The following is a 22,865-nucleotide window of genomic DNA, read 5'->3' as shown; positions in this document are numbered from 1 at the left end:
GTAGCCCCGTGGCCACAAGGACTGTTACTTACCGTTTGAGGAACGGTCTGCATCGGTAATGATGGCGTAGCCACCGTTGTCAAACTTCCACCTGATCTTTAGCGGCGGGAGTTCATCGCATGTGCCGGCAAGCAGATTGCACAAGGCAAGGTGGATGATGCTTGGTGCATCGGAGGAGGGGAGACGCATGAGGAGGAGGCCATGGCGCGCGAAGAGGGGTGTTGCGCGACTGAGGTCTCTCGCGGTGCCTCGCAAGAAGGAACCGAGGAGGCGACGATCTGGCCTGAACAAGGACCCGGGTGTGGGGAAGAGGTACCTCACCTTGCCTCTCTTTGGAAAGAAGCCAGAGAGCAATGAAGTCGACATCTGGTCCGGCCGGTGGCGGCGGATGTCGGCGACGAGGCGGCTCCACCGCTTGCACGTCCTGGCACAGTGGAAAAGGTCGGCCATGTCCTTTACGCGCAGGAGGATCTCGCCGACCACGTCCTCCGGGAGCGACGTGGCCGTCGTCGCGTCACGGTCCATGTCTCGTGTGGGATATGTCGTGCGATCGGAGGAGCTAGCCTCGAGGTAGATTTTTGTACGTACTTCCTCCATTCCTACATACAAGTCTTTGTAGAGATTTCACTATGAACCACATACGGATGTATGTAGATGCATTTTAGAGTATAGGTTCACTCATTTTACTTCGTATGTGATCCATAATGAAATCTCTCCAAAAACTTATATTTAGGAACGGAGGGAGTATTATTTTATTTGATCGGTCGCGTATTTGAGAACCTCGGGACTCGGGAGTGGCCAATTTGGAGTTGGACTCTTCGTCGGACCTCATGTCCAACCGGCCTGGACTCCTGGGGACATCGCCACCGTCTCTTCAGGGACCATGTCTCTCGCGAGCGGTGAGCTACGCCGTCCGACCGGCCGTGTATACCAAAACCTGAAGACCTTGGAAACCTTGGGTCTGGCGGTTTGGACTCTTGGTCAAAACTCGTGTCACGAGCTCACCATTAGTCTGAAATTCATCTACAGATCAACTGACTGGATCCGTACATAGCCGTTACTGTGCAAATGTTGGTAAACGGTAGCACGGGATACCTACAACCGGGTTGGATGGCGATCCAACAATAGGATAGGTGTATAGTCATCTAGTCCTATTTTTGCCGGTTGTGGCAATGTTATTTTCTTTTCAACTCATTTTGAGTTCTTGTATGATAGTATGTACTTGGTGGGTACTTTGATTAATAATATGGGTGCATACATCATTTTGATGCAGAAGTAGGGGTAATCGGTCAATATATCTCAAAGGGCACAACCTTCAAGTGGGTAACATCTTTACCGCAATACATGAGACTCTTCATTTCCCCAATTTTAAGGTCGACAGTGTGCACATTCATGCAATTGTCTTTGACGAGCAATGTGCCACTCTTCTCCCCCAAAAAGGTCAAGTGCATTTTTTCTGCTCGAATCAGCTTGGGTGGTTTTAGCTCGACGACTCGGGTGCAGAACCATCAATCCCCATTCTCACTCACTTTGTTGCCTTGCCGCATACACATTTTTACTTGGAGTCCTGGTCTTTGCATGAAAAGCAACGATAGTGTCTCATCAGCAGCAACACTAAGTTGCGGTTCATCATACATTCTAGATAAAATGTCTTCGGCCGGGGTCACGATCTTAGTTAGGGAGACACGGTAAGTCTCAGCATCTACATCAACAATATGCAAGTAATAGTGGTACCCAGCAATCCAGTGCGCCATGCCTTGGCACACGACTGCGTCGGAATGCTTGAGTGACCCACAGCTGCTGTTAAAATTCTTAGCCTCGCGACCTAAATTTGTAGGCTGGTTCCATCTCCCCTCGTTGTATGAGAACGTGTGAAGGATGCATGGCCGGTGATTGCTATCGCTGCTTATGACTAGAACTTTGAACAAGAGTCGAGTAGGCCATGGCCATAAGGAATGTTGCTTACCGTTTGAGGAACAGTTAGCATCGGTAAAGATGACATAGCCACTGTCACCATACTTCCAGCTGATCTGTAGCGGCGAGAGCTCATCGCATGTGCCGGCAAGCAGATTGCACACAACCAGATGGATGATGCTTGATGCGTCGGAGGAGAGGAGACGCACTAGGAGGAGGCCATGGTGCGCCCCGAGCGGTATTGCGCGACCGAGAGTGCCGCGACAGAAGGAGCCGAGGAAGCGGCGATGAGGCCCGAACACTGATCCCGGAATCGGGATGAGGTGCATCTTTCTGCCTTTCTGCACAAAGAAGCCGGAGATGAACGACGACGTGTGGTCTGGCCGACAGCGACGGATGTCGGCTACGAGGCGGCTCCACTGCTTGCACATCCTGGCGCAGCGGAAGAGGTCGGCGAAGTCCTTCAAGCGCGCGCAGGAGGCCTCGCTGGCCACGTCCTCCGGGAGCGATGTCACTGTCGTCTCGTCACGGTCCATGCCTCGTTGAGATACTCCCTACGTCGCGCGATCGGAGGAGCTTAAAGCCAGCCTCGAGGTACTGTAGATTTTTCGTAAGTACGTAGTATTTCGTTCGATCGGCCGCGTATATGAGAACCTGGTGAGTGTATATACGAAAACTCATGTCCGACCGTGTTCTCAACTCTACCGGCGGTGAGTGTATATACGTGCTATTCAAAAACCAGCGCCTGTCCCTCTCCGCTAAGGAAAATGAAACAGATCACCTTTTGACCTGAGCTCGACGCGGCTCCATCGCTGATCAACAGCTTTACGGACGAGCGATCGAAGGAACTTAAGCCAGCCTCGAGGTACTATAGAACCTAAGTAGTACGTAGTATTTTGTTTGATCGGCCGCGTATATGAGAACCTGGCGAGTGGTATATACAAAAACTCATGTCCTCAACTCTACCGGCGGCCGTGTATACGAAAACCTTTGGAAACCTTGGCGAGGGTGGCCGGTTTGGAGTCTTGGTCAAAACTCTAGTCTAGTGGCCACTTGCGTTCGCCCGCGCCTCCCCACTCCCACTCACCCCTCTGCAGCGGAGATCTGGATCTGCATCTGCATCTGCATCTCCCGTCGACTAACCCTAGCTAGCTCGCTACCTCAGATCAGTTGGAGTGCGCGCGGCGGCCGCGGAGCAGAGCAGGCGACGCGACCGCTCTGGCTAGATCCGATCGAACCCCGCCCGTCCCGCTCGCCGCGCCCCTCCCCAGACGGCGGCGATGATGACGGAGGCAGCCGGCCGACTGACGGACTCGCCGCTCCTCGGGGCCAGCCCTCCCCTCCCCCGCGCCGGACCGCGCATCGGCTTGGAGGCCCCTCGGGGCCGCCCCCGGTGCGGGAGCCGTCCGCGGCCGCGCGGCCTGGGGACCGAGCGGCGGGTTTCCCGCTCGAGGGCTTTCTCGGGCCGACGCGGGATCTGATCTGAGCCGCCGTCCATGGATTTCTTCGGATTTGGTACTACTACCTCCGTCTGGTTTATTGGTCCCCTGCATACTCTCTCCCTCGGTGTGGACGCCAGCACCTGAACCCAAACCCTAACCCGAATCAGGCGAGCGCTCGTGCCGGATCGCTGATCCATCCTCCCGGTGGACGCCGCTTCAGTATCACACCGCTACAGCCCCGTCAGCCACCGCCGCTCCATTTTGGCTTGGATTTGGTTGCGGCGTGGGCTGGGAACCATACGGTGCTGTCTGATGCGTGTTCCGCGCTGGGAGGTTTGGTCGGCTGACGCCAGGTATGAGCAGCTCCTCATGCGTGCACGCATGCATGCATTTGATGGGTACTCCCTCTGTAAAGAAATATCATGGTCATGTTGCTTGGCGTGCAACCTCTTTTTCATCAGAGAAAATAGTGGCGGGGCGATGATGAAGATTGTTGCTGAAATAATCATGTCTTGAGCAATCAAGACAGCCGTGGTGGTGGTGGTGGTGGGTACTAAGAGCATCTACAGCCGGACTTGCTGACTGACCCATCATTTCGGTGGCCGCCCTCCCAGTTCCCGTCGCTATGGTGCCGCCAGCCACCGACATTCCATTGCCTTGGATCCGGTTGTGGCGTGGGCTGGGAACCGTACAGCTTGTCTGAGAGGTGTCCTTCGAGCGGGGAGCTTTGGTCGGTCGAGGCCAGGTATGAGCAGCTCGTGAGACTGATGGATGGATGGCCACCACGGAGGTGACACCAGGTGAAGGGTGGACTCCTTCTGGATGTTGTAGTCGGTGAGGCTGCGGCCATCGTCCAGCTGCTTGCCGGCAAAGATCGGGCGCTGCTGGTCAGGGGGGATGCCCTCCTTGTCCTTGATCTTGGCCTTGACATTGTCAATGGTGTCAGAACTCTCAACCCCAGAGTGACGTATGCATGCATGCATGCATGTGTGTACCATGTTGCGGCCGAAATCAGTGTTTTGACCCTTTTTGGAAAAGCTCAGCACGAAATGAACCATGTTGGAAACTTATCTGGGGCGATGATGATAAAACTTGGCTGACATAAACTTTTCTTCGATTATTCGAGGAGCTGTGGGCATCAAAAACCCACTCCCCCCTCTTTTAGAACCTTTTCATTCTCACCGAATATTGACGGCTCTCTCTTGGATGGTCATTCTGTTGAGTGATAACCAGAGGAGCTCGACTTCAATGGTGGGGGTTGATCTGGTGAAAGAAGATGGTGGAGCTAGGTTGTATGATCTATCAAAGGCGAATCTGAGCCCTCTCAAATCTCAATGCAACTAATATTGTGCCCTCCACACATTTATTTAGTCCTATCGCCTTTTTATGTTTAAAAGTGATGAATTGTCATGGTTGTGGCATTTGCTATCTCATTAGGAGCAGCTACACACAAATCACCTCTCGTGGTGTTTGGTTTGCCTTCTCATGAATTTGTTGTCCATGGTGGGAACCGGTTTGGTGCATTCGGCCTTTTTCTTTTCTGTTCTTTTCCTTGAATGGTTGTGATAATTCTGCTGTCCCTTGGATAGTTTTTTGAGATTATCTTATTGGGTTCGGGGTCAGTTTCCTTGTTTCAATTGCTATTTGACTTCTGACAATCTCATTCTTCTACTATACTCTTTATCTACTTATCAGTTTGTACTTTTGGTCACTCCTCACTTCTTTACTGGTTTCAACTTAACGGTCATATAGGGCAAGTTCAGATGTCAAGATTATGGTTTCCTTCCTGTCATGTTCATGAATGGCTGTGATGATAATAGCCATATAGGGCAAGTTCAGATGTCAAGATTATGGTTTCCTTCCTGTCATGTTCATGAATGGCTGTGATGATAATAGCTTCCCTGTGAGATCATCCCTGTGAGAGCTTCTATCTAACACCTGAATTGATTCACTTGGTGCTAAACTAGGATGGCTTGTGTGACAGCAAGTAACCAGTTTAGCGGCTAAATATTACTCCCTCCGTCCACAAATATAATATGTTCATGGTCATTCTACCAGAAGTTCAGTTATGGTGTCCAGATGGGGGTATATCTGAGCCATTTTCTTATGCATGTCCCTGTTTTTGTGTCGCCAGATAATGATTTGGTCCCGATGTAGTGATTCTTTCTGCTTTCACCGATTCTTGTGTGGTTTCTGGTCATATTTGGTTCTTTGACAATTGGCTTCTCCCTGTTATTCTTTTTTTTGGGATTGGCGGTAAGTGCAGTTGATGGAGATGACGAATAAGGCTCATTTAGCGGTGTACCGAGATCAGATACCATCACTTGTTTTTGTGGTATGGGTTATGGTTACTGTTGGCAGTGATGTACATTCAAGTTGGCCAGTTGTCAATATTTTGTCTACTGTTGTCCAGCACAGCAACTGCTAACTGGCCTCAAATTTGCTTTCTGCTGATGATCATATTAATGCTTATAGAAGCCCATACGTGGAAAATCACAATATTGTCATACACCTGCATTTACTTCTTATAACCTCTTGTTGCGAAAATACCATACCACCTTCTATAAATGGGCCAACTCCGAGCCTCTTGCTAAATAGAGCTACTTCTGAGTACAAATGATCGTTTCCTCAACAAAATTTGAACTGATCTTTTCCTGTTTGAGAATTTTTATTCTTGCTCACTGGCATCCATGTATAGATAAAATATATGTTGATAGTTCGGTTATGATATTAGTTCTTTCGGTAAAATCATGTTCTGGTGGATACAAAGGACTGTTTTGCAAGTTTATATTTTACCTATTTCTTAACATTTTGTTGGTTTTGCAGTATGTCAACCAGTTCTGTTGTTTGAGAAATAGTACTGCAGCTGCACTTATTCTTGTCTTCTGTTCTTCCTTTTTCTTGAATTGCTATGCTGATTCTGCTGTTCCTAAGTCCCTTGGATAGTATTTGAAACTATCTTATTTGGTGCTGGGTCAGTTTGCTTGTTTCAATTGCTATTTGACTCGATAATTTCATTCTTTTCTACCCTACTCTTTATCTACTTATCAGTTTTTTCTTTTGGTTACTCTTTACTGGTTTCAATTTAAGGGACGTATAGGGCAAGTTCAGATGTCAAGATTACTGATTCTTTCGTGTCATGTTCATGAATGGCTGTGATGATATAGCTTCCTTGCAAGAGCTTCTATCCAACACCTGAATTGATTCAGTTGGTGCTAAACTAGGATGGCTTGTGTCACAGAAAGTAACCAGTTTAGCGGCTAACTATTACTCCCTCTGTTCACAAAAATAATAGGAGTATGTCCATAAGTCATTCTACCAGAAGTTCAGTCATGGTGTTGAGATGGGGGTATGTCTCAGCCATTTACTTATGCATGTCCAATTTTTGTGTCCACCAGATCATGATTTGCTCCCGATATAGTGATTCTTCCTGCTTTCATTGATTCTCTTTTGGTTTCTGGTCATCTTTTGTTCTTTGACAATTGGCTTCTCTCTGTTATTCTTTTTGTGGGATTGGCGCTAAGTGCTGTTGACGGCGATGATGAGTAAGGCTCATTCAGAGGTGTACTGAGATCAGGTACCATTGCTTGTTTTTATGGTATGGGTTAGGGTTAGGGTTTTGTGTGACTGGAAGTGTGCAAATCGGGACGGCTTGCTTTCTGTGAGCAACCATTTGAATGCTACTTCACATGGGTTTAAGGGCATGTCCAAACGCTGATCACTAAACTTGTCGGTTACAGAGTGGGTTGCCCATATGATAGACGAGCCAACTCTGAGTCTCCCATATTTTTTTAATAAATATGACCTCTCTTTCTACAATCTGTGGTTATGTGCTTCATCTATATTTCTGAATATTATTGGTTTTTCTTCTCAATATGTTAATGATTTATAGCAGTATTGGGATCTCACTGTAGTATATGTTATCATCTAGACACTTGGGATATACGCTCATGGCGAACTGGATGTTGAGCTATTTTACACTTACATGCTCAGAATGTGCTTTGAATTAGTGATGCATCAATAGGTTCTACTTTGTTTGAATAAAAAACAATCCTGTGTGCCAAGGGCCCGGGAAGCAAGCAGAGATTTTCACATCTTTTGTTCAAACTATGCTATTATTTTCAACTGTATGTCCTTTGTTACTTGCATATGTTCTGTTTCTTTGCTCAGCATTCCCCCATTTAGTCGTTCCTGCATTTTATTTCGCGCATGGTTATTCTTCCTCTCATACCTTGGTTGTGGTATTGTATAAATTGTGCTACATTGCTCTTTTTCATTCATGCATTTTCTGAACTATGGCACCTCAAGCATCAGCAATAATACTATTACATTATTGCTGATGTTTCTCGAGCATCAGCAAAGAATATACTACATTTGGTCTTTGATGTATATAGATAGTTTTGAATCTGCCCTTCTATTTTTGGTACACAGTATGTGCAACCTAATCTGCAGCTCTCCCCCCTGTTTCTATTTTTGCCTCTTATTCTCTTCAGTGTAAAAGTTGTGTTATGTTCCTCTTTTTCATTCCTGCAACCTTTTATTTATGGTGATGCCAAGTAGTACTACTATAGTAATTGGATATTCCCTTTTGCTCCTACGTGCATATGCACCCATTGTCGAAATACACATTTCGAAAAGTTGAAAAATGCGTTCTATAGTAATATATTGCGATTGGACATGTTGATGGAGTCTTGAGATGAAATGCTTGGTTACATATTTGAGAGTCAGCGAGACAAGTCGATGCAACTGCTGCGGAAAATATACCGTATGGTCTCTACACCCGGAGAAAAAGTCCACTTCGCCCTTTGTGTGTTGGATTGTATTGCCTATCCACAACGATGTAGGCTGAATTCTCTATTTTAATGTCTTTGCAACGTATCACGTCACTTACATGGAACTAAATAGTCATGTAACATTCATTTGGGACCAAATTGGGAGCACAAAGGAACATATTCGCTCTAGCTTTCTACCATTAGGCCAACTCCAACGCTTTGCGTCGAGACGGACAAATACCAGGGGTCTTGGGCGCAAAATCTGTCTGGCTTGATGCATTTTTAGTGCAAATTTGGACCGGATTTGCGTGCAGACGGACCTGTGGGTGTTCGTCCTGGGGCTTGCCTGTTAGTTGACCAACCAACTCCCATCGGCCCCATTTAATCCAAACATGTGGATGGGGCCCCCATGTCATCCACCCAGATGCCTCTGCCTGGGTCCTTTTTATTTCAATCGCGTGTGCGTAGACTGGCTAGTGCACTTGCAATCAGCTTCCACACACTTCCATGTGTCCGACAAACCCTAGCTCGCGCCGCCCACGCCCCTGTCGTTGGCCGGCCAAAATGCAAAAGTGGATCCTGGGCAAGTCTCGAAAGCATGACCATGAGAGCATCTTCAGTCGTTGGCCTGCCAGGGGGCGCCTAAAATCGCTGCCTGGGGGTGACCCGGCGAAAAAAATGGGCCTGGGGGCGAGTTGGCTCCCAGCCGCCGCCCCCAGGGCCGGCCCCAGGCGCGGGGAAAAAAATTTGTGTAGCAAATTTACGCAAAGTTCGGCTAAAACACGCCAAATTTCAGCAAATTTGGGCTTATATTCGCGGATTTAAGTCGAGTCGCCATTACATATAAAAACTAATAAAAAAAACTTGTTGAAGTCTGAGAAGTTGCCGTCGTCGCCGCCATCGTCGGCCTTCTCCTCCTTGCGAGGCCATATATAGCCGCGCCGCGTCCGTGTGTACTCGTCCGAGGGAGGGGAGGCGTCGGCGTGCCGCCCCGTGAACGTGCCGCCCGTGAGGAATCAATGGCAAAGCTGACCGGCGGCAGCCTTGCCATTGATTCCCCGCGGGAAACCGAGTCGTCGGGAGAAGACGAGGCGGGCGGTGTCGCTGACGCGGCTGGCCCGCGGCGCTTTCGCGCCAAAAACGATTCGCCCGGCGCCCCCAGCGCGCCGGGTTCGGGTTGGGTCCGCCGGCGCCAATTTCGGCCCGAGCCGGCGAAAAAAAGGCCCCCGGGGGCGTGACTGGGCCGATTTTTTGAAAGTATTTTTTTGAGTAGTATTTTTTTGAAAGTATTTACTTTTATTATCCAACAACTTAAGTTGAACTTGCTGCTAAAGAAGATCCGAGGACATTTGAAGGAATTCCTGTCAACAATGTTCTACTTCTACAAACGTTTTTGTGTTATTATTGTGAGAGGCTAACTTCCAAACCTGATATTTTCTAATGATTGGATTTGGTCCACTGACTCCTTTCTCCAAGATCATCGTTTGACAGATATTGTTTATGTTTTTGTCAGTGTAATATTATCATTTTTTTGTTATTTAGAATAATAAATAGTTCGAAGCATTAAAAGCTCATCTCGCATACCTTCATATAATTTATAAATTCCTGCATCTTATCGTCAAAATTGACAGGCGCCGCAACACACATAATCTAGTTTGTACTACAACAGTACGCTAGCTTCTCTTGGGCAATTCCAGGAGTTAGGCCATGCGGGCCAGCTCGGTATATGAAGTTGGAGGAGCCAGGAGCTGGAGAGTTATCGAACAGGCCCTTAGTTAGATGTTCACTCGGTACTTAGCTTAGTTGCCAACTTAGTACGATCCTTTGGCAATGGCGAGTAGCCATTGGGAGTATCCTTGGTTTTGCTTGGCCTCGAGGGCTAAGATGACGAATGAGATGAAGATAAGTGTAAATGCGGAGAGGGGGAAGGTAACGTGCGCCCACGTGCCAGACCACCCAAAGTCAAACGCCCTCTCAGATCCTAGCCAACGCTTCGAAGCTGCATCGAAGCATGCATGGCCAGAAGGTGCTTGGAAGTTCGGACCGCGCAAAGTCAAACACAACAGTTTGATGGGTGATTCTTAAGTCTTAAAGCAGATCTTCATGTGGTAGCACCGCTTGCTCACTAACCAAGATGCTAACTTCAATGTTAGGTTTATTAAACAAACAAATTAACGTACGTACTTTGATGCAGCAAATACTAATTCTAATGTAGAAACAATACTCCGTGTGAACACTGCATTTTGCATCGTTAACCAGCTGGTAATCGAGAAAGCTGTCCCATGTTACTTGAGAAGCAAAGAGCAGTTTTTCCTTTTTTTTTTTTCAAAAAGGAGGCCGGCCTAGAGTAAATTTTCCTACCAGACGTTTAGAGGAGATGAATGTTAGAGCAGGTGGACAGCTTTGCCTCGGATTCCTAGCAGCCGTGTCAGCTCACGCAGCTAGAGTGGTTGGCCCACATCCAGTGTCAACGCGGTGAACGCTACGCGGAAACATTATTCGACAGCTCACAACCTTTTTGCAACAATAATTGTTAACCAGCCTGCTGAGTGTGCACATTAGCCCATACACGGCACCTCTAGACGTATGCTTCTTCCTCAAACTCATACCTCCAGTACTATAGCGCCTTTGGCATCGCTTGACCACCGTGCCGACGATGGAGGTGGCGGTGGTGGCGAGCGCGGTGACCGGAGCAATAAGGACGCTCTTGCCCAAGCTCACTGCCTTGCTACACAAGAAGTACAAACTGTCTGGTGGAGTGAGGAAGAAGATCACTTCCTTGAGGCATGAGATGAGCAGCATGAGTGCTTTGCTCGTGACGCTAGCTGGGCTGGAGGAGCTAACTCCCCGAGACAAAGACTGGCGTGACAAGGTGCGCGAGCTGTCCTATGATATAGAAGACTGCATCGACATCTTCACGCATGAGCTTGATAGGCATGAAGCCAAGGGTGGACTGAGGCGCAGGCTTAAGAAGATCAAGGCGCGGTACAAGATTGGCCACCGTATTGAAGAGTTGAGGGCTCAGGTTGTCGAATTAAGCAATCGTCACAACAGATACAAGCCCGATGAGTGCATTGGTTCTCCTAGCTCTAGGGCCCTTGTGGAGGTTGACCCTCGTCTACAGGCACTCTATGTAGATCCTGATAGCCTTGTTGGCATTGATGCCCAAAAGGCGAAGCTCATCGAGTTGCTGAGGATGGATGTTGGTGATACACAACGACTTAAACTAGTAGCCATTGCTGGATTTGGAGGTATGGGCAAGACAACTCTTGCGAACCAAGTTTATACCAAGATGAAAGGCCAGTTTGATTGCACGGCCTTTGTATCGGTGTCTCGGATTCCAAATATAGCCAAGATTTTGTCAGATATATATTCGGCAACGACGGACCCAAACACCAATTGTAATGATGAGCGGCTAATCATTGACCGGCTCAGGAATAGTCTAGAAGACAAAAGGTATGAGGGCTCACACTAGAAACATTATATCTACATAGTAATTGGGTAAACTAGGTAGGTTTGCCACACCAGAAGCTTACTTGATATTTTGAACAACACTCACGTTACTTCTTTTGACTTGTTAGCAACTTATTCGGTTTGGTTATTGTTAAGAAAATCTTATGAAATTTGTCCATGGGCTTAGAATGAATAAAGACTTGAATGTTCTCTTCCGTTCGTTTATATCCAATACTCTTGTCTGCTCGCTTGTAAAACAATAGCCGGTTTAGATTTGTAATCCAACAGTTTATGGATGCATGGTGTATAGATCATGGACGACTGATGTAACTGATAAAATGTACTACTAACTGCGGGTAGCTCATTAGAATTTGCGGAATGGTGCTTAGCCATTTTTAGTTTAGGTCTAGACCCGCACATCAATAAAGTAAAAAAAAAATGAGAAGTAGTGATAGAAGTTCAAACTAAATCTGAAACCATATACATGTCACATATATGCATGCAAAGATTACGCTGATATAACCATGAACCAGATTCTTGATAATCTGCAAAGTTAAGGACAATGGTTTTCAACCAAATTTCATATCTCTGTAATTACACAAACAATTGTTGCATAGAAATTTCTGTCTGTATATTAGTTGTAGCAAACTTTAAAATTCTCAAAGCAACGTGGTTAACAGGAGGTGGAGTCAAATATGTACCTACATAAAATAAAATAAAGATAAGATATAGGTAAAACTATATGAAAGTGGTTTAGCGCACACTACCCTGTTCAACTATTATTTGGTTACACATTCCTACGTCCATGATACAATTTTTTAAATATAATTCATAAATTTTATTAAAAGTAAGCTTGAGAAACCAAAAGCCTCACATATCATATAGTCTCAACTTTTTTAGTGGTAATAGTTATCCTTATGTCTTATACTCTTGGCATGACATACTTTGTTTTATTACTTGACAGATACCTTATTGTGATTGATGATATATGGACAATGGAAGCATGGAATGCTATTAAAGGTTGCTTCTTGGAGAACAGTCTTGGCAGTAGAGTTATAACAACTACACGATTTGAAGATATAGCTCAAGCATGTTGTTCTTCTCTCCATGGCCTTGTCTACAGAATCAAACCTCTTAATTGTATTGACTCCAGAAGATTATTTGACAGAAGGATTTTTCCTCTTAATTGTCCTGAGCAACTGAAGACTGTACGTGGTGGAATTTTGAAGAAATGTGAAGGAGTGCCATTAGTCATAATTAGCGTAGCCAGCATACTGGCTTGTCATGAAGAGGTAAATTCAACAGAAATCTGGGAGAAGATACATAATCATTTTGTTATCTATTTGGAAGGACATCGTGCGTTAGGGTGGATAAGGCATGTGCTTAATCTTGGCTATAATGATTTATGCCTGGACCTTAAGACATGTATGCTATATTTTAGTATATTTGCAGAAGACTCTGAAATAATGAAGGATGATTTGGTGAAAAGATGGATTGCCGAGGGTTTTGTTACTGAAAAGCATGGTCGTAGCCCACATGATATTGCAGAAAGTTACTTCAGTGAGCTGATTAATAGAAACATGATCCAAATAGCTAATATTGATGACTGCGGGCATGTGTTGTCTTGTCGAGTCCATGATATCATGCTTGATTTTATCATACTGAAGTCCACAGAAGAAAACTTTGTCACTATAATGAATGATCTGCATTGCACGAAAGGCTGTCTGGATGTTCGCCGGTTATCCCTCCAAAAAATAAAAAATTCTCGATGCAATGACCTGGTGGAAAACATAGCTCTCACCCAAGCTAGGTCATTTAACTTCTGGGGTCCTGCTCAAAGCATTCCTTCTGTTTCAAAGTTCCAACTTCTCCGAGTTCTACATATTGTTGTTTCTGGTGACAGGGATGAGAACTATGATCTGTCTTGCATTTGTAACCTGTTCCAACTGAAATATCTGAGGATTGTAGGCATTTGGTGCACGGGATTTCTCAAACAATTGCGTAAATTGCAACATCTGCAGACACTGGAGATCGCACACAGAAGAAGTGAAGATGTTTACCTAGACATTGGTGAGTTACCCTTGACGCTGTTGCATCTGATTGTCTTTGCAAAGCTACTTGGTGACATAGGAAGGATGAGATCCCTCATTTGTTTAGCTACCTTAGCAATAGGTGATATCAAACATATGGAGGGAATGAAGGGGCTCGGTAATCTGGCCGACCTAAGGGAGCTAAGGCTATATGTGAGCGCATCTGTTTGGAACACAGGTGGACGTCAACTGTCCTTTAGGGAATCCCTTGCCAAACCCGAACACCACTATGTTCCTCATCTACGTGGAGTTGCCATTTGTGATTCTCTACTATCCTCCTTCAGCAGACTCGGCAGCCTTGAATCCCTAATCATCAATGGAGGGCTCCCTGTTGATGTGTTGATTTGCTGGTCTCCACCTCCACGCCGACTCCGTAGATTACATGTGCAGGACTGCCCCTTTTCAGTGGTCCCATATTGGATCACCCAATTCGCCATCCTCAGAAGTCTGGAAATTGAAATTCTTTCCATGACAAGGGAGGGTATCCATATTCTTTCCCAGCTGGTCTCGCTGGTGAACCTCCGACTATTTGTTAGGAAGTCTCTTCCCGCAGAGGGCGTTGTCATCCCTGGTGCAGCATTTCCGAATCTTAAGGGCTTCTTCTTCAGATGTAAAGTGCCCTGTCTCAAGTTCAGGGCAGGGGCCACACCCAGGCTTCAAAATCTCACTGTGGAGTGTCACACAAGAGCAGTGCAGCGGGCTGATACTGTACTTGAAGGCATCGAGCATCTAGGGAGCCTCATGACATGCAAGGTGAACATCTACCACCATGACTTCTTCATGGCCACGCAGACTGGCGGCGGTGATGGACCAAGGCCACCTAGCATTTGGCAAGCTCTTGAGGATGAGGTCTTGAAGGCGATAAACAAGAATTTGGGGTATCCTGAACCTGAAGTTCTTGTTCAATGTTTATAACATGCACGATCAAAATGGTATGATAAAAAATAATTTCCATGGTCTTGTATTTCGTTTCTACTCGTCTTGTTGTGTGAAAGTTAAACATGTTGCTTATCTATACACAGCATTTCAGATTTTGCATGAGATTTGTTTGGGAGATTTATTTTTTCTTAATGATTCTGAAACACTGAACAACCAACCTAAGCATAATGGCCATGCATGTCCTTATATGGTTCACTTGCACAGAACATGTATACCTTACCTTCCTTTTATTTGGTTATTATGGAAAGATAAGTGGAAATAAGAATTACAGTGTTGTTGTTCTAAAGTTCTGAAAAATGTGGTCTTATGCTAATGAAATTATTGCGACTGTTTCATCGAATCTACCTTACAGCTTTGTAATCTGATATATGTAGGATTAATCTTTGGTATACCCATTCGGCCGTTCTTTGTTTGAATATTTTTGCACTAACAGTTTAAGAGATAAAGACCATATTCATTCAGATTTCAATAGCTGTCTTTTTTTCCACTTGCAGATTAAGCAGGGAAATTACCATCTTCACAAAGAACATTTTGTTTACATGTCATGTGGAGTGCGTCTGTTCGAAATTTGATGATGCAGAGTCCCAATTTAAGATGGCACCAAAGAAATGCAGGACTGATGGAGAGACCTGCTAACCCCGAACACCGGGTGTTGATGCGCTGAACAAGATATCCCCTGCTACCTCTTCCCATGAATACATTGTTCTATGCCTGTTAATGGCCATTGATGTGGTGGAGCGAACCCTCAATGTGTTTTTCTGTTTTCTTTCGTTTTAAAGTATTTCTGCCCTTGTGAATGTTACAATGGTCGTCACACTGAGATACTGGACCCGGGCAGGTTTCTACTTGTTGCTCGAATAAAAAGTGTACTGTGGAGTGTCTGCCAGTAATCCATTTTTAGTAATTCGTGGTGCGCAAATTGTGCTAATGTGCAGTGGAATGCCTCACCTTGGTTGCTCTCCAGTGTATGATCTTGTTCTTCTCAAGTGTATCCCTTTCAGTCGTCTATAGGTCTTTGTTGTTGTTTGGCAATGTAGATATGAATGGTTCCATCTTAAAGACTAAAACTCAGCCAAAAGATGAGTTGGTCATCTCAAAATGCTCTCACCATTACAATGATCCTCCATGTCTTATGTTTGTCAGCAGTTGAAACTCAAGAGCAACGTTGATCTACTAATTTCTGCTATTGTTTCAGAAGCAAGTCATCCGTTCAATTTCGTCAAAAGAAGTCCCTCGGAAAAAGTGATCACGGCCTCAACCTTATGTTTTGGACTACTAAGAAGGTCATACACATCAATACTGTACACGACTAACAAAGCTAGGATATGTCAATTCACTCTGCATCAGTTCTAGCTACTAACAGATGATGAATGAATATTCAGAATAACTAGTCACCTCCACGAAGGCCAACTCTGCCTCCCGGGTTGCTCCTACAGGCGACTCCGGAGGCCTCCCCTGCCGCCACAACACAGGCCACCACAGCCGGCCATCTCCTCCGCCGCCGCCGAAGGAGCCGTCGGTGCTGACGGCGGCGGCGGGATCCACCTGTTCGGCTCTCATCTTCCTTCATCTCCAAGGTTGGTCAACCTTCATCTACCCTCAGATCCGATCCACGATCTGGAGGATCCTGTTCGTGGATGCTAGGGCAACCCCGGGCGGTGGCGGCCTCGTCTGGATCCAGCCGGCTCCGCTGCATCTGGGCCATGGCCGGCAATGCGAGGCGCGCCGACGGCTGGCGGGAATCCTGCTGGACGGCGGCCTGGCCTTCTCTCGCCGGCGCACGCGGCTCAGGCGAGGGCCCGTCCGGCGGTGGGCTGGGTCGAGGTGGACCTCCCTTCCATGGTGTCGCTTGCCCCAATCTGGTTCTGCCGGATCTTGGCCCTAACAATCTTCTTCTGCCAAGTCATCGCTCTATCGGATATTGATCTCTTGGATCTGGCTGCTCACGAGTTCCGGTCATCCCTGTCGAAGATCCATATGGATTGGCGTATGTCGCCCCTGGATATCTAGATCGGAAAGGTTCCGGTCGCGCGCGTTCATATTATCAGCCAACAAGGCCTTACGAGGACAGGCGCGAAGCTTCGCTTTCTTATCCATGCCACGGGACATGTCTAAGTCAAGATTTTCAAGGCATTGATAGAGGTGGGGAAAGTCATGGTGGCTGCGATTGGAGGTCTTAACCTTCGGTGAAAGGGTGTATTGGATGCGATGAATATTGTGTGCCAGGTGTATGGTGACTTGTAACAGCGGCCTCGGCAAGCAGGGGCGGCAGCACTGGAGGACTGCATTTTTGTGGTGCTCCTCGAGTACCGAGTCTTGATCCCCGGGGTGAAAACCCAAGGTCTGGCCTTTATTCGTTGTACCTGGTAATGGCCTTGTTGAAGGCATTGTTTTGGGTGAACTCGGACTTTCTCTGGGTGAAAACCCGAGATCTTTGATCGGGCAACAACAACGCTTGTGCATTGTTTCCTTCTTGGAGGCGTTGCTTTTGAAGAACCTCTTTTGTATTTCAGGTGTTGTCTTTGATGGTGGTTAGAGTGCTGCTGCTGCTAGTATTGTTCACCATGGCGGGGTATTTTTTCTTTCTTCTGTTTTTTTTTTTTTGGCTGTGTGTATCCTTGATGTCTTTGGACATCTTGTTGATACAGAAACCGGGTGTAATTGATATCTTCGTGATATAAATATATTCCCTTTGTCAAAAAGAAAAAACTAGTCACCGCTGCAACGTCCGACGACACACTCCAGGGCTGTCTCAAGGAATTTGAGGCCCCGGTGCCAAATGCAATAAGGGGCCGCGTATTAATTTTCCAAGTAATAGAAAAAAAATGAATTATAGGCGTCCCCAGAATCGCTTCATTTGGAACTGATTGGAACCAGAAACCAGTGGCATGTGTCGTGTGTGTATGTTCAGTTGGGAGGGACCATGTGATGGGAGTAACTAACCAGTAACCAGGCGAAGCTGAATTGATTGCCGGTGCCTTCAACCTTCAGGACGACCAGGAGTCTCGACTCTCGAGCATGTATGCCCAAATGACTGCGAACCTATAGGATCTTGGGACGAAAGATTCATCATCAGTAAACAAGCAAATAGTCTTAAGAGCGAACAAATGCATGGGAAGGGATAACAGACAAACGATCCTGCATCTGGCCTCGGCAGCCATTAGGGGCATATATATATCCTCCATGAGTTCTGTCCCGAAAGTTTGCACTGGCGGCGCGGAGACAACGGGGCACAACGGCGGCGCGTGGGAGTGGGAGATTTTATTATTATTATTATTATTATTATTATTATATTATTTTGCTGAGAAACGGGTATGAGAGATGAACATGCGAACAGGAGTCACGGAGACACCACCGCTTTTCCGACATCTGCTTCAACTAGGGCTCGCTTCGCTAAAGATGGGCTCGCCCAGTTTGCCAGCGAGCTCTTTTCTATCTATTTTCCTTCTTTGGTTTTAGTCGTTTTTTCCAAAGAAGTCTATTGTTTTTTTAGGAGCCAAATATTTAAAAAACCTTTTTTTTTGCCGAAAAATCACCGGAAGTATAAAGCACCTCAAACATAATAAAATTACATCAAGTCCATGAACCACCGAACAACCATTACCGCCGCCAGAACGAGCCGCCGACGCGCCATTGTTGTCGTTCCCATACCGGAGCCGGCCTGACCTTATCGATGATAGCCGGAAAGTCTTTGTGCACGTGCCCCTAAGGACCAGCGCCCTAGAGCTGCAGTTGTCGCCGTTGAATCCTTGAATTGATCTGAAGAACCTGACACCAAATATCGTTGTTGCGTATGCACAACGAGAAAGCCTAACCTCGCCACCCCAAGGAGCTGGCAGGAATCTACGGACGAACTTGAGGAGGATCGGAGCCTGGAAGACCGACTCGAAGAAGGAGCGCCGCCATCCCTCCAAACATCGCCCCCACGAGGACTAAAACCCTACCGATCTACTGGCGGAGACGAGACACCAGGATTCTCCTCTCTACCACCGGCCGCTGGAGCGGCACAAGGAGGGGAGGCGAATCCACAGGCTCGCTGGCGGAGATCGAGGGGAGGAAGAATTTCCCAAGTAGCCTTGGAAGAGAGGAAAGAAAAGCCTTGGAAAGTCGAGACCTTTAAAAACACATAAAGTTATATTTTGGAAAATTGTTCAGTATGTGTTTTATAGAAATGCTCAGCGTGTATTAAAAAATGTTCATCGTATAATATAAAAGTTCAACATATATTGGAAAATATTTAATGTATATAAAAATGTTCATCTTAGAGCATCTACAGCTGGGCGCCTCAAACCCTCCTCAATCGTCCGGGCGGGCTGTCCTAACCGGTCACGATTTTTCGACCCAGACGGTCGCCTCAAATGGGCCAAAAATGCCCGGGCTGACCCCCCTCATATCCAGCCCAAATATGGGGGGAAATGGGGGCGCCTGGGCACGCACGCCACGTCGGACTGACGAAGGGGTCCCAGCCAGAAACACCCTGAAACCCGGTGGTCCGAATCTCGTCTCCTCTGTCGGACCGGTGGCGCCGCGTGGCGCAGCTCCGGCGGGCCGCGTAGTACCTAGCCCGGCTATTTAAGTCGATCGCGGCACCGGAACCCTACCATCCATCCATATTTTCCTCCTCATGTCCGTCGCCGCCGCCAATTTCCACTCCACTCGTCCGCCTAGTAGTCATGCCCCCACGCCGCCGGGTGAGGAGCGAGCCATTTCTGACGCCGGAGCGCCGGCTCGAGCTCCTTGAGCAGATCTGGGCAAGGCCTGAAGCCCAGATCGCCGCGTGGTTACCTCCGGATGCAGTGGATCCGGAGGAGGAGTTGGAGGAGGAGGAGGAGGAGGAGGAGGATGTGGGGAATGCTGGCGACGGGGATCTGCAGGCGGAGCAGCAGACTATCCTCGATTCCCTTCGGTCGAAGTCGGCTGTAGAGGCCAGACGCCATCGCCGGTAGGAGATGGAGGCGCAGCAGGCCACGGAGGAGGCGGAGATGCTCGCCTACATGGATGAGGTGGAGCAGGAGGAGGATGAGCCGGAGCCCTCCTACCCGCCCGTCCAGCCGGCGCCCGACACCGTCGTCCTGTACATCTCCGACGATGAAGAGTAGCTAGGGTAGTACGTAGATGTAGTAGGTAGGATTTCTTTTACATGCTTTGTATGGATCTACGAAATGAAATATGAGAGAGGCGGATGCAAAGTGGCTAATTTGTGACGTGACCGGTCACTGTCCGCGGACGCGCCTGGTCGCATTCGCAGGCGGCCGGATTTGCAAAGTCCGACCATAGATGCTCTTATGCTATAAAAATATGTTCGTGTGTATTTCAAAAAAAAATCACCATATACTAAAGAAGGTTCAGCGTATATTTGAAAAACTGTTCACCACATACTGGGAAAAAGTTCACAACATATTGCAAAACATATAAAACAGAAAATGTGCAATTTAAAAAAAAAATCCAAAATCACTAGTGAAGCCCTTGAAATGGTCACTCCGTCATCTTGTCTGATTTGACAAATGGCACACTGCATGTGTGCCACTTGTCGCTACCTGAAAGTTTTTCTTTTTTCGTGATTTATTTTTCTTAATTTATCTCTTGAACCGCGCGTCAAATACTGAAACTTTTTCACGGTTGGATTTCTCGCATCGAGATTTTCAAAACTAAATCTATGTTAATAGGTTTCGACGAACTTTTTTCAAAAAAAAAACAGAAACATGAAATAAAATAAAACGAATGCAAAAAACGCAGAGAAGAACAAAAGCCGAAAAAAAGGTTAATGTAAAAGAATAGCGAAAAAAGGAAGAAAAAACCTGGAGCCCAGAAGCACGTTGCGGGGAAGCCCATCTATGCTTGCACAAGAAGGTAACTTTTTAGAAGCGTAGGCTGTATTTTCCCTTTTTTTCACAAGAAGGAAATTTGTACTTTTAGTGGGATCAGTTCGATGTAATTGGCGGTGTGTTTGCTGAGATATGATGAATTATCACATTATGAGCAGACTGTTCATTAAATACAATTGAATCATTTGATGTTTTCTTATTCTATAATTAAATGGGAAACACTTTCATGCTCTTTGATTTATCTGTCTTCTCTGGCCATGTTTGATGGATTTTTCTTCAGAGGAAGTGGTGTTTTTGTGGCCCGTTCAATCTTGTGGTGCACTAACCCACTGATAATAAGGGCCCGTACACATATTGTATTGTTGCCACTAAGGATAAAACAACGGTGTCTCGTCATATTGCTATCTTCAATATGCCATTATGCTTATTGCAATGCTCTGTTTCTTGTAAACTTAATACTTCGAGATACATGCTGGATAGAGGTCTTTGAGTGGAGCATTAGTAGTAGATGCAGTTGGAATAATAGTCTATTTATTACGGACGTAGTGCCTATATGAGATTATACAATGAATGATCATAGTCATAAATACAAATATTGTAATTTAATTGTTGTCCGACTATAATTTGTTCACCACACCACACTTGTATGCTTGAGAGAGATGCCACTAGTGAACCTATGGCCTCCTGGGTATTCTCCTTTACTGAAAACAAATATATTCTCTGATGCCCTGTTGCCTTTACTACCAACTATCTTTATCACTTGCGTTTTTTTAACTAGTAAGACAATGGGCTTTACAATCCTCTTGCCGTGTTGGGGACAAGCGTGTTTTATGTTTTGTGTTTTGCGTGTACTGTTCACTTGGTCTGAAGGTGGCTTCTACTGGTTCAATAAACCTTGATTCTCTAACAGAGGGAAATACATACTGCTAGGTTACATCACCATTACACCCGGGGAATCCCAATCACTCTTATGAAACAACAAGCAACACTCTTGACAATGCCTTCTATAGTTCCGCCCAAGCGTTGTTGTCCACTTTCCAACTTCTTCTTGGCGCAATGGGTGGTGGGACGTTGGTCTATGTTGTCCTTGAGTCTTGGTCATGTTGCTGAGGTTTCCGGCGTTGTTAGCAATGTGGCTTGGTTGCTCTGTGGCTTGCCTCATCGTCAATGGCATGAGGTTGGTCTAAGTGTAGCATGTATTGTCATACGTGTGGTGGCTGTGGTTGTGGTTACTTATCCTTGAGACTAGCATTGCTAATACACAAAATAGTATCAAAATCTCTTTCAAATATAAATCCAACAGTATAACTTTTGTGACATAAACTTATATTTTGTTATTCAGATCCATGGTCAAAATTTGACAAAAAACATGAAGGGGGCCAATGAACCTAGATGGAGGTAGTAACTCCCTAAAATAATTTCTTCAGCAATTCTTCTAAGATTTTGTTTACATACTGCATATCAACTACACATTTATATAAATATTAAATCTATAAATATTAAATCTAAACTTAATAAAAATTCACACAATGACTTTAAATTTGTAATCTTCTAGTCGGAAAAAAGTCAAGGAATGCCCTCACATGTACGGATGTACCATATCAAGCGGCTAAATTCCACGCCTGCCTTTTGTGCCTCTTAGTTGGTCACGACGCCATTCATTGATCTATCTATAGGCTCCATCAACTTGGCGTTGAGGAGTGAGAGAATAAGTCAGGTCGACGGCCCACCTCCTGGTGGAGGAGTTTTTTTAGAAACACAGTTCAGACGCAGGAGTACACAAACATGTGCATACACTCACCCTTATGAATCATGCACGCACACCCTACCCTGTGAGTACTCCCGAGAGATTGAGTTGATTGATGACCTCGCGAGGGGTCAGGATCATTAGCATCTACACCCCATTGTCACTGGTCTCCATCATAACTCGCTTGGCTTGTTCATAACAATAATTGTTAGTCCTTTGTGTTGCGGATACTGTTCCCTAGTTAAAAAAACACAACTACATGCACTTTGCAGATATGTCCCTTCAAAAGCTAAATCTCACATAGCCCGTGTTAGATGACAGATGAATCGTAGCACGAGAGGAGGGTGGACGGATCAAAGATCGCGTTAGGTAGCAGTATAGGTAGGGGTGGATGCGGCAGCAGTGATCGAGCCGGCACCTCGAGGTCGCAGTGAGGAGAGAGTGGGGACCTGTCTTTACGGAGGGGATTGGATAGGAGTTCTAATTCTAGTCGGCCCTCTGGTTTCTCCGGGTTGCGAAAATATTGTTTTACACAATGATTTTTGTATTACGGGTTGATTCTCAAAAGGACGAAGGAGTTTTCTGCCAAAGAGCATGACGGATCAAGATGTCCGCATATTTTCTCCCACCGCAGAGTAGTACCGACCCATAACTGCACAATGCTTCGGTGCTGCAAATTTTTA

The 22,865-nt window shown here is 46.1% G+C and overlaps 1 protein-coding gene and 1 long non-coding RNA gene across 2 annotated transcripts; both read left to right on the top strand.

The window, feature by feature from the left end:
• Nucleotides 1–2,896: 2,896 nt before the first annotated feature.
• On the top strand, nt 2,897–8,032 carry LOC120968347 (uncharacterized). Its single transcript, XR_006666586.2, has 2 exons — nt 2,897–3,709; nt 3,818–8,032. It is a non-coding gene; the product is annotated as an uncharacterized lncRNA (long non-coding RNA).
• Nucleotides 8,033–10,486: 2,454 nt separating this feature from the next.
• Nucleotides 10,487–17,106, top strand: LOC109744118 (disease resistance protein RGA5). Its single transcript, XM_020303211.4, has 3 exons — nt 10,487–11,584; nt 12,546–14,603; nt 15,105–17,106. Exons 1-2 carry the CDS (start codon nt 10,785–10,787, stop codon nt 14,584–14,586), a joined length of 2,841 nt encoding a protein of 946 aa, XP_020158800.1. The 5' UTR covers nt 10,487–10,784; the 3' UTR covers nt 14,587–14,603; nt 15,105–17,106.
• The last annotated feature ends 5,759 nt before the right edge of the window (nt 17,107–22,865 follow it).

The sequence above is a fragment of the Aegilops tauschii genome, chromosome 7 (assembly GCF_002575655.3).
Source record: "Aegilops tauschii subsp. strangulata cultivar AL8/78 chromosome 7, Aet v6.0, whole genome shotgun sequence".
NCBI lineage: Eukaryota > Viridiplantae > Streptophyta > Magnoliopsida > Poales > Poaceae > Aegilops > Aegilops tauschii.
Note: the sequence above shows the minus strand (reverse complement) of the source record. Positions and strands in the feature narration are given on the sequence as shown.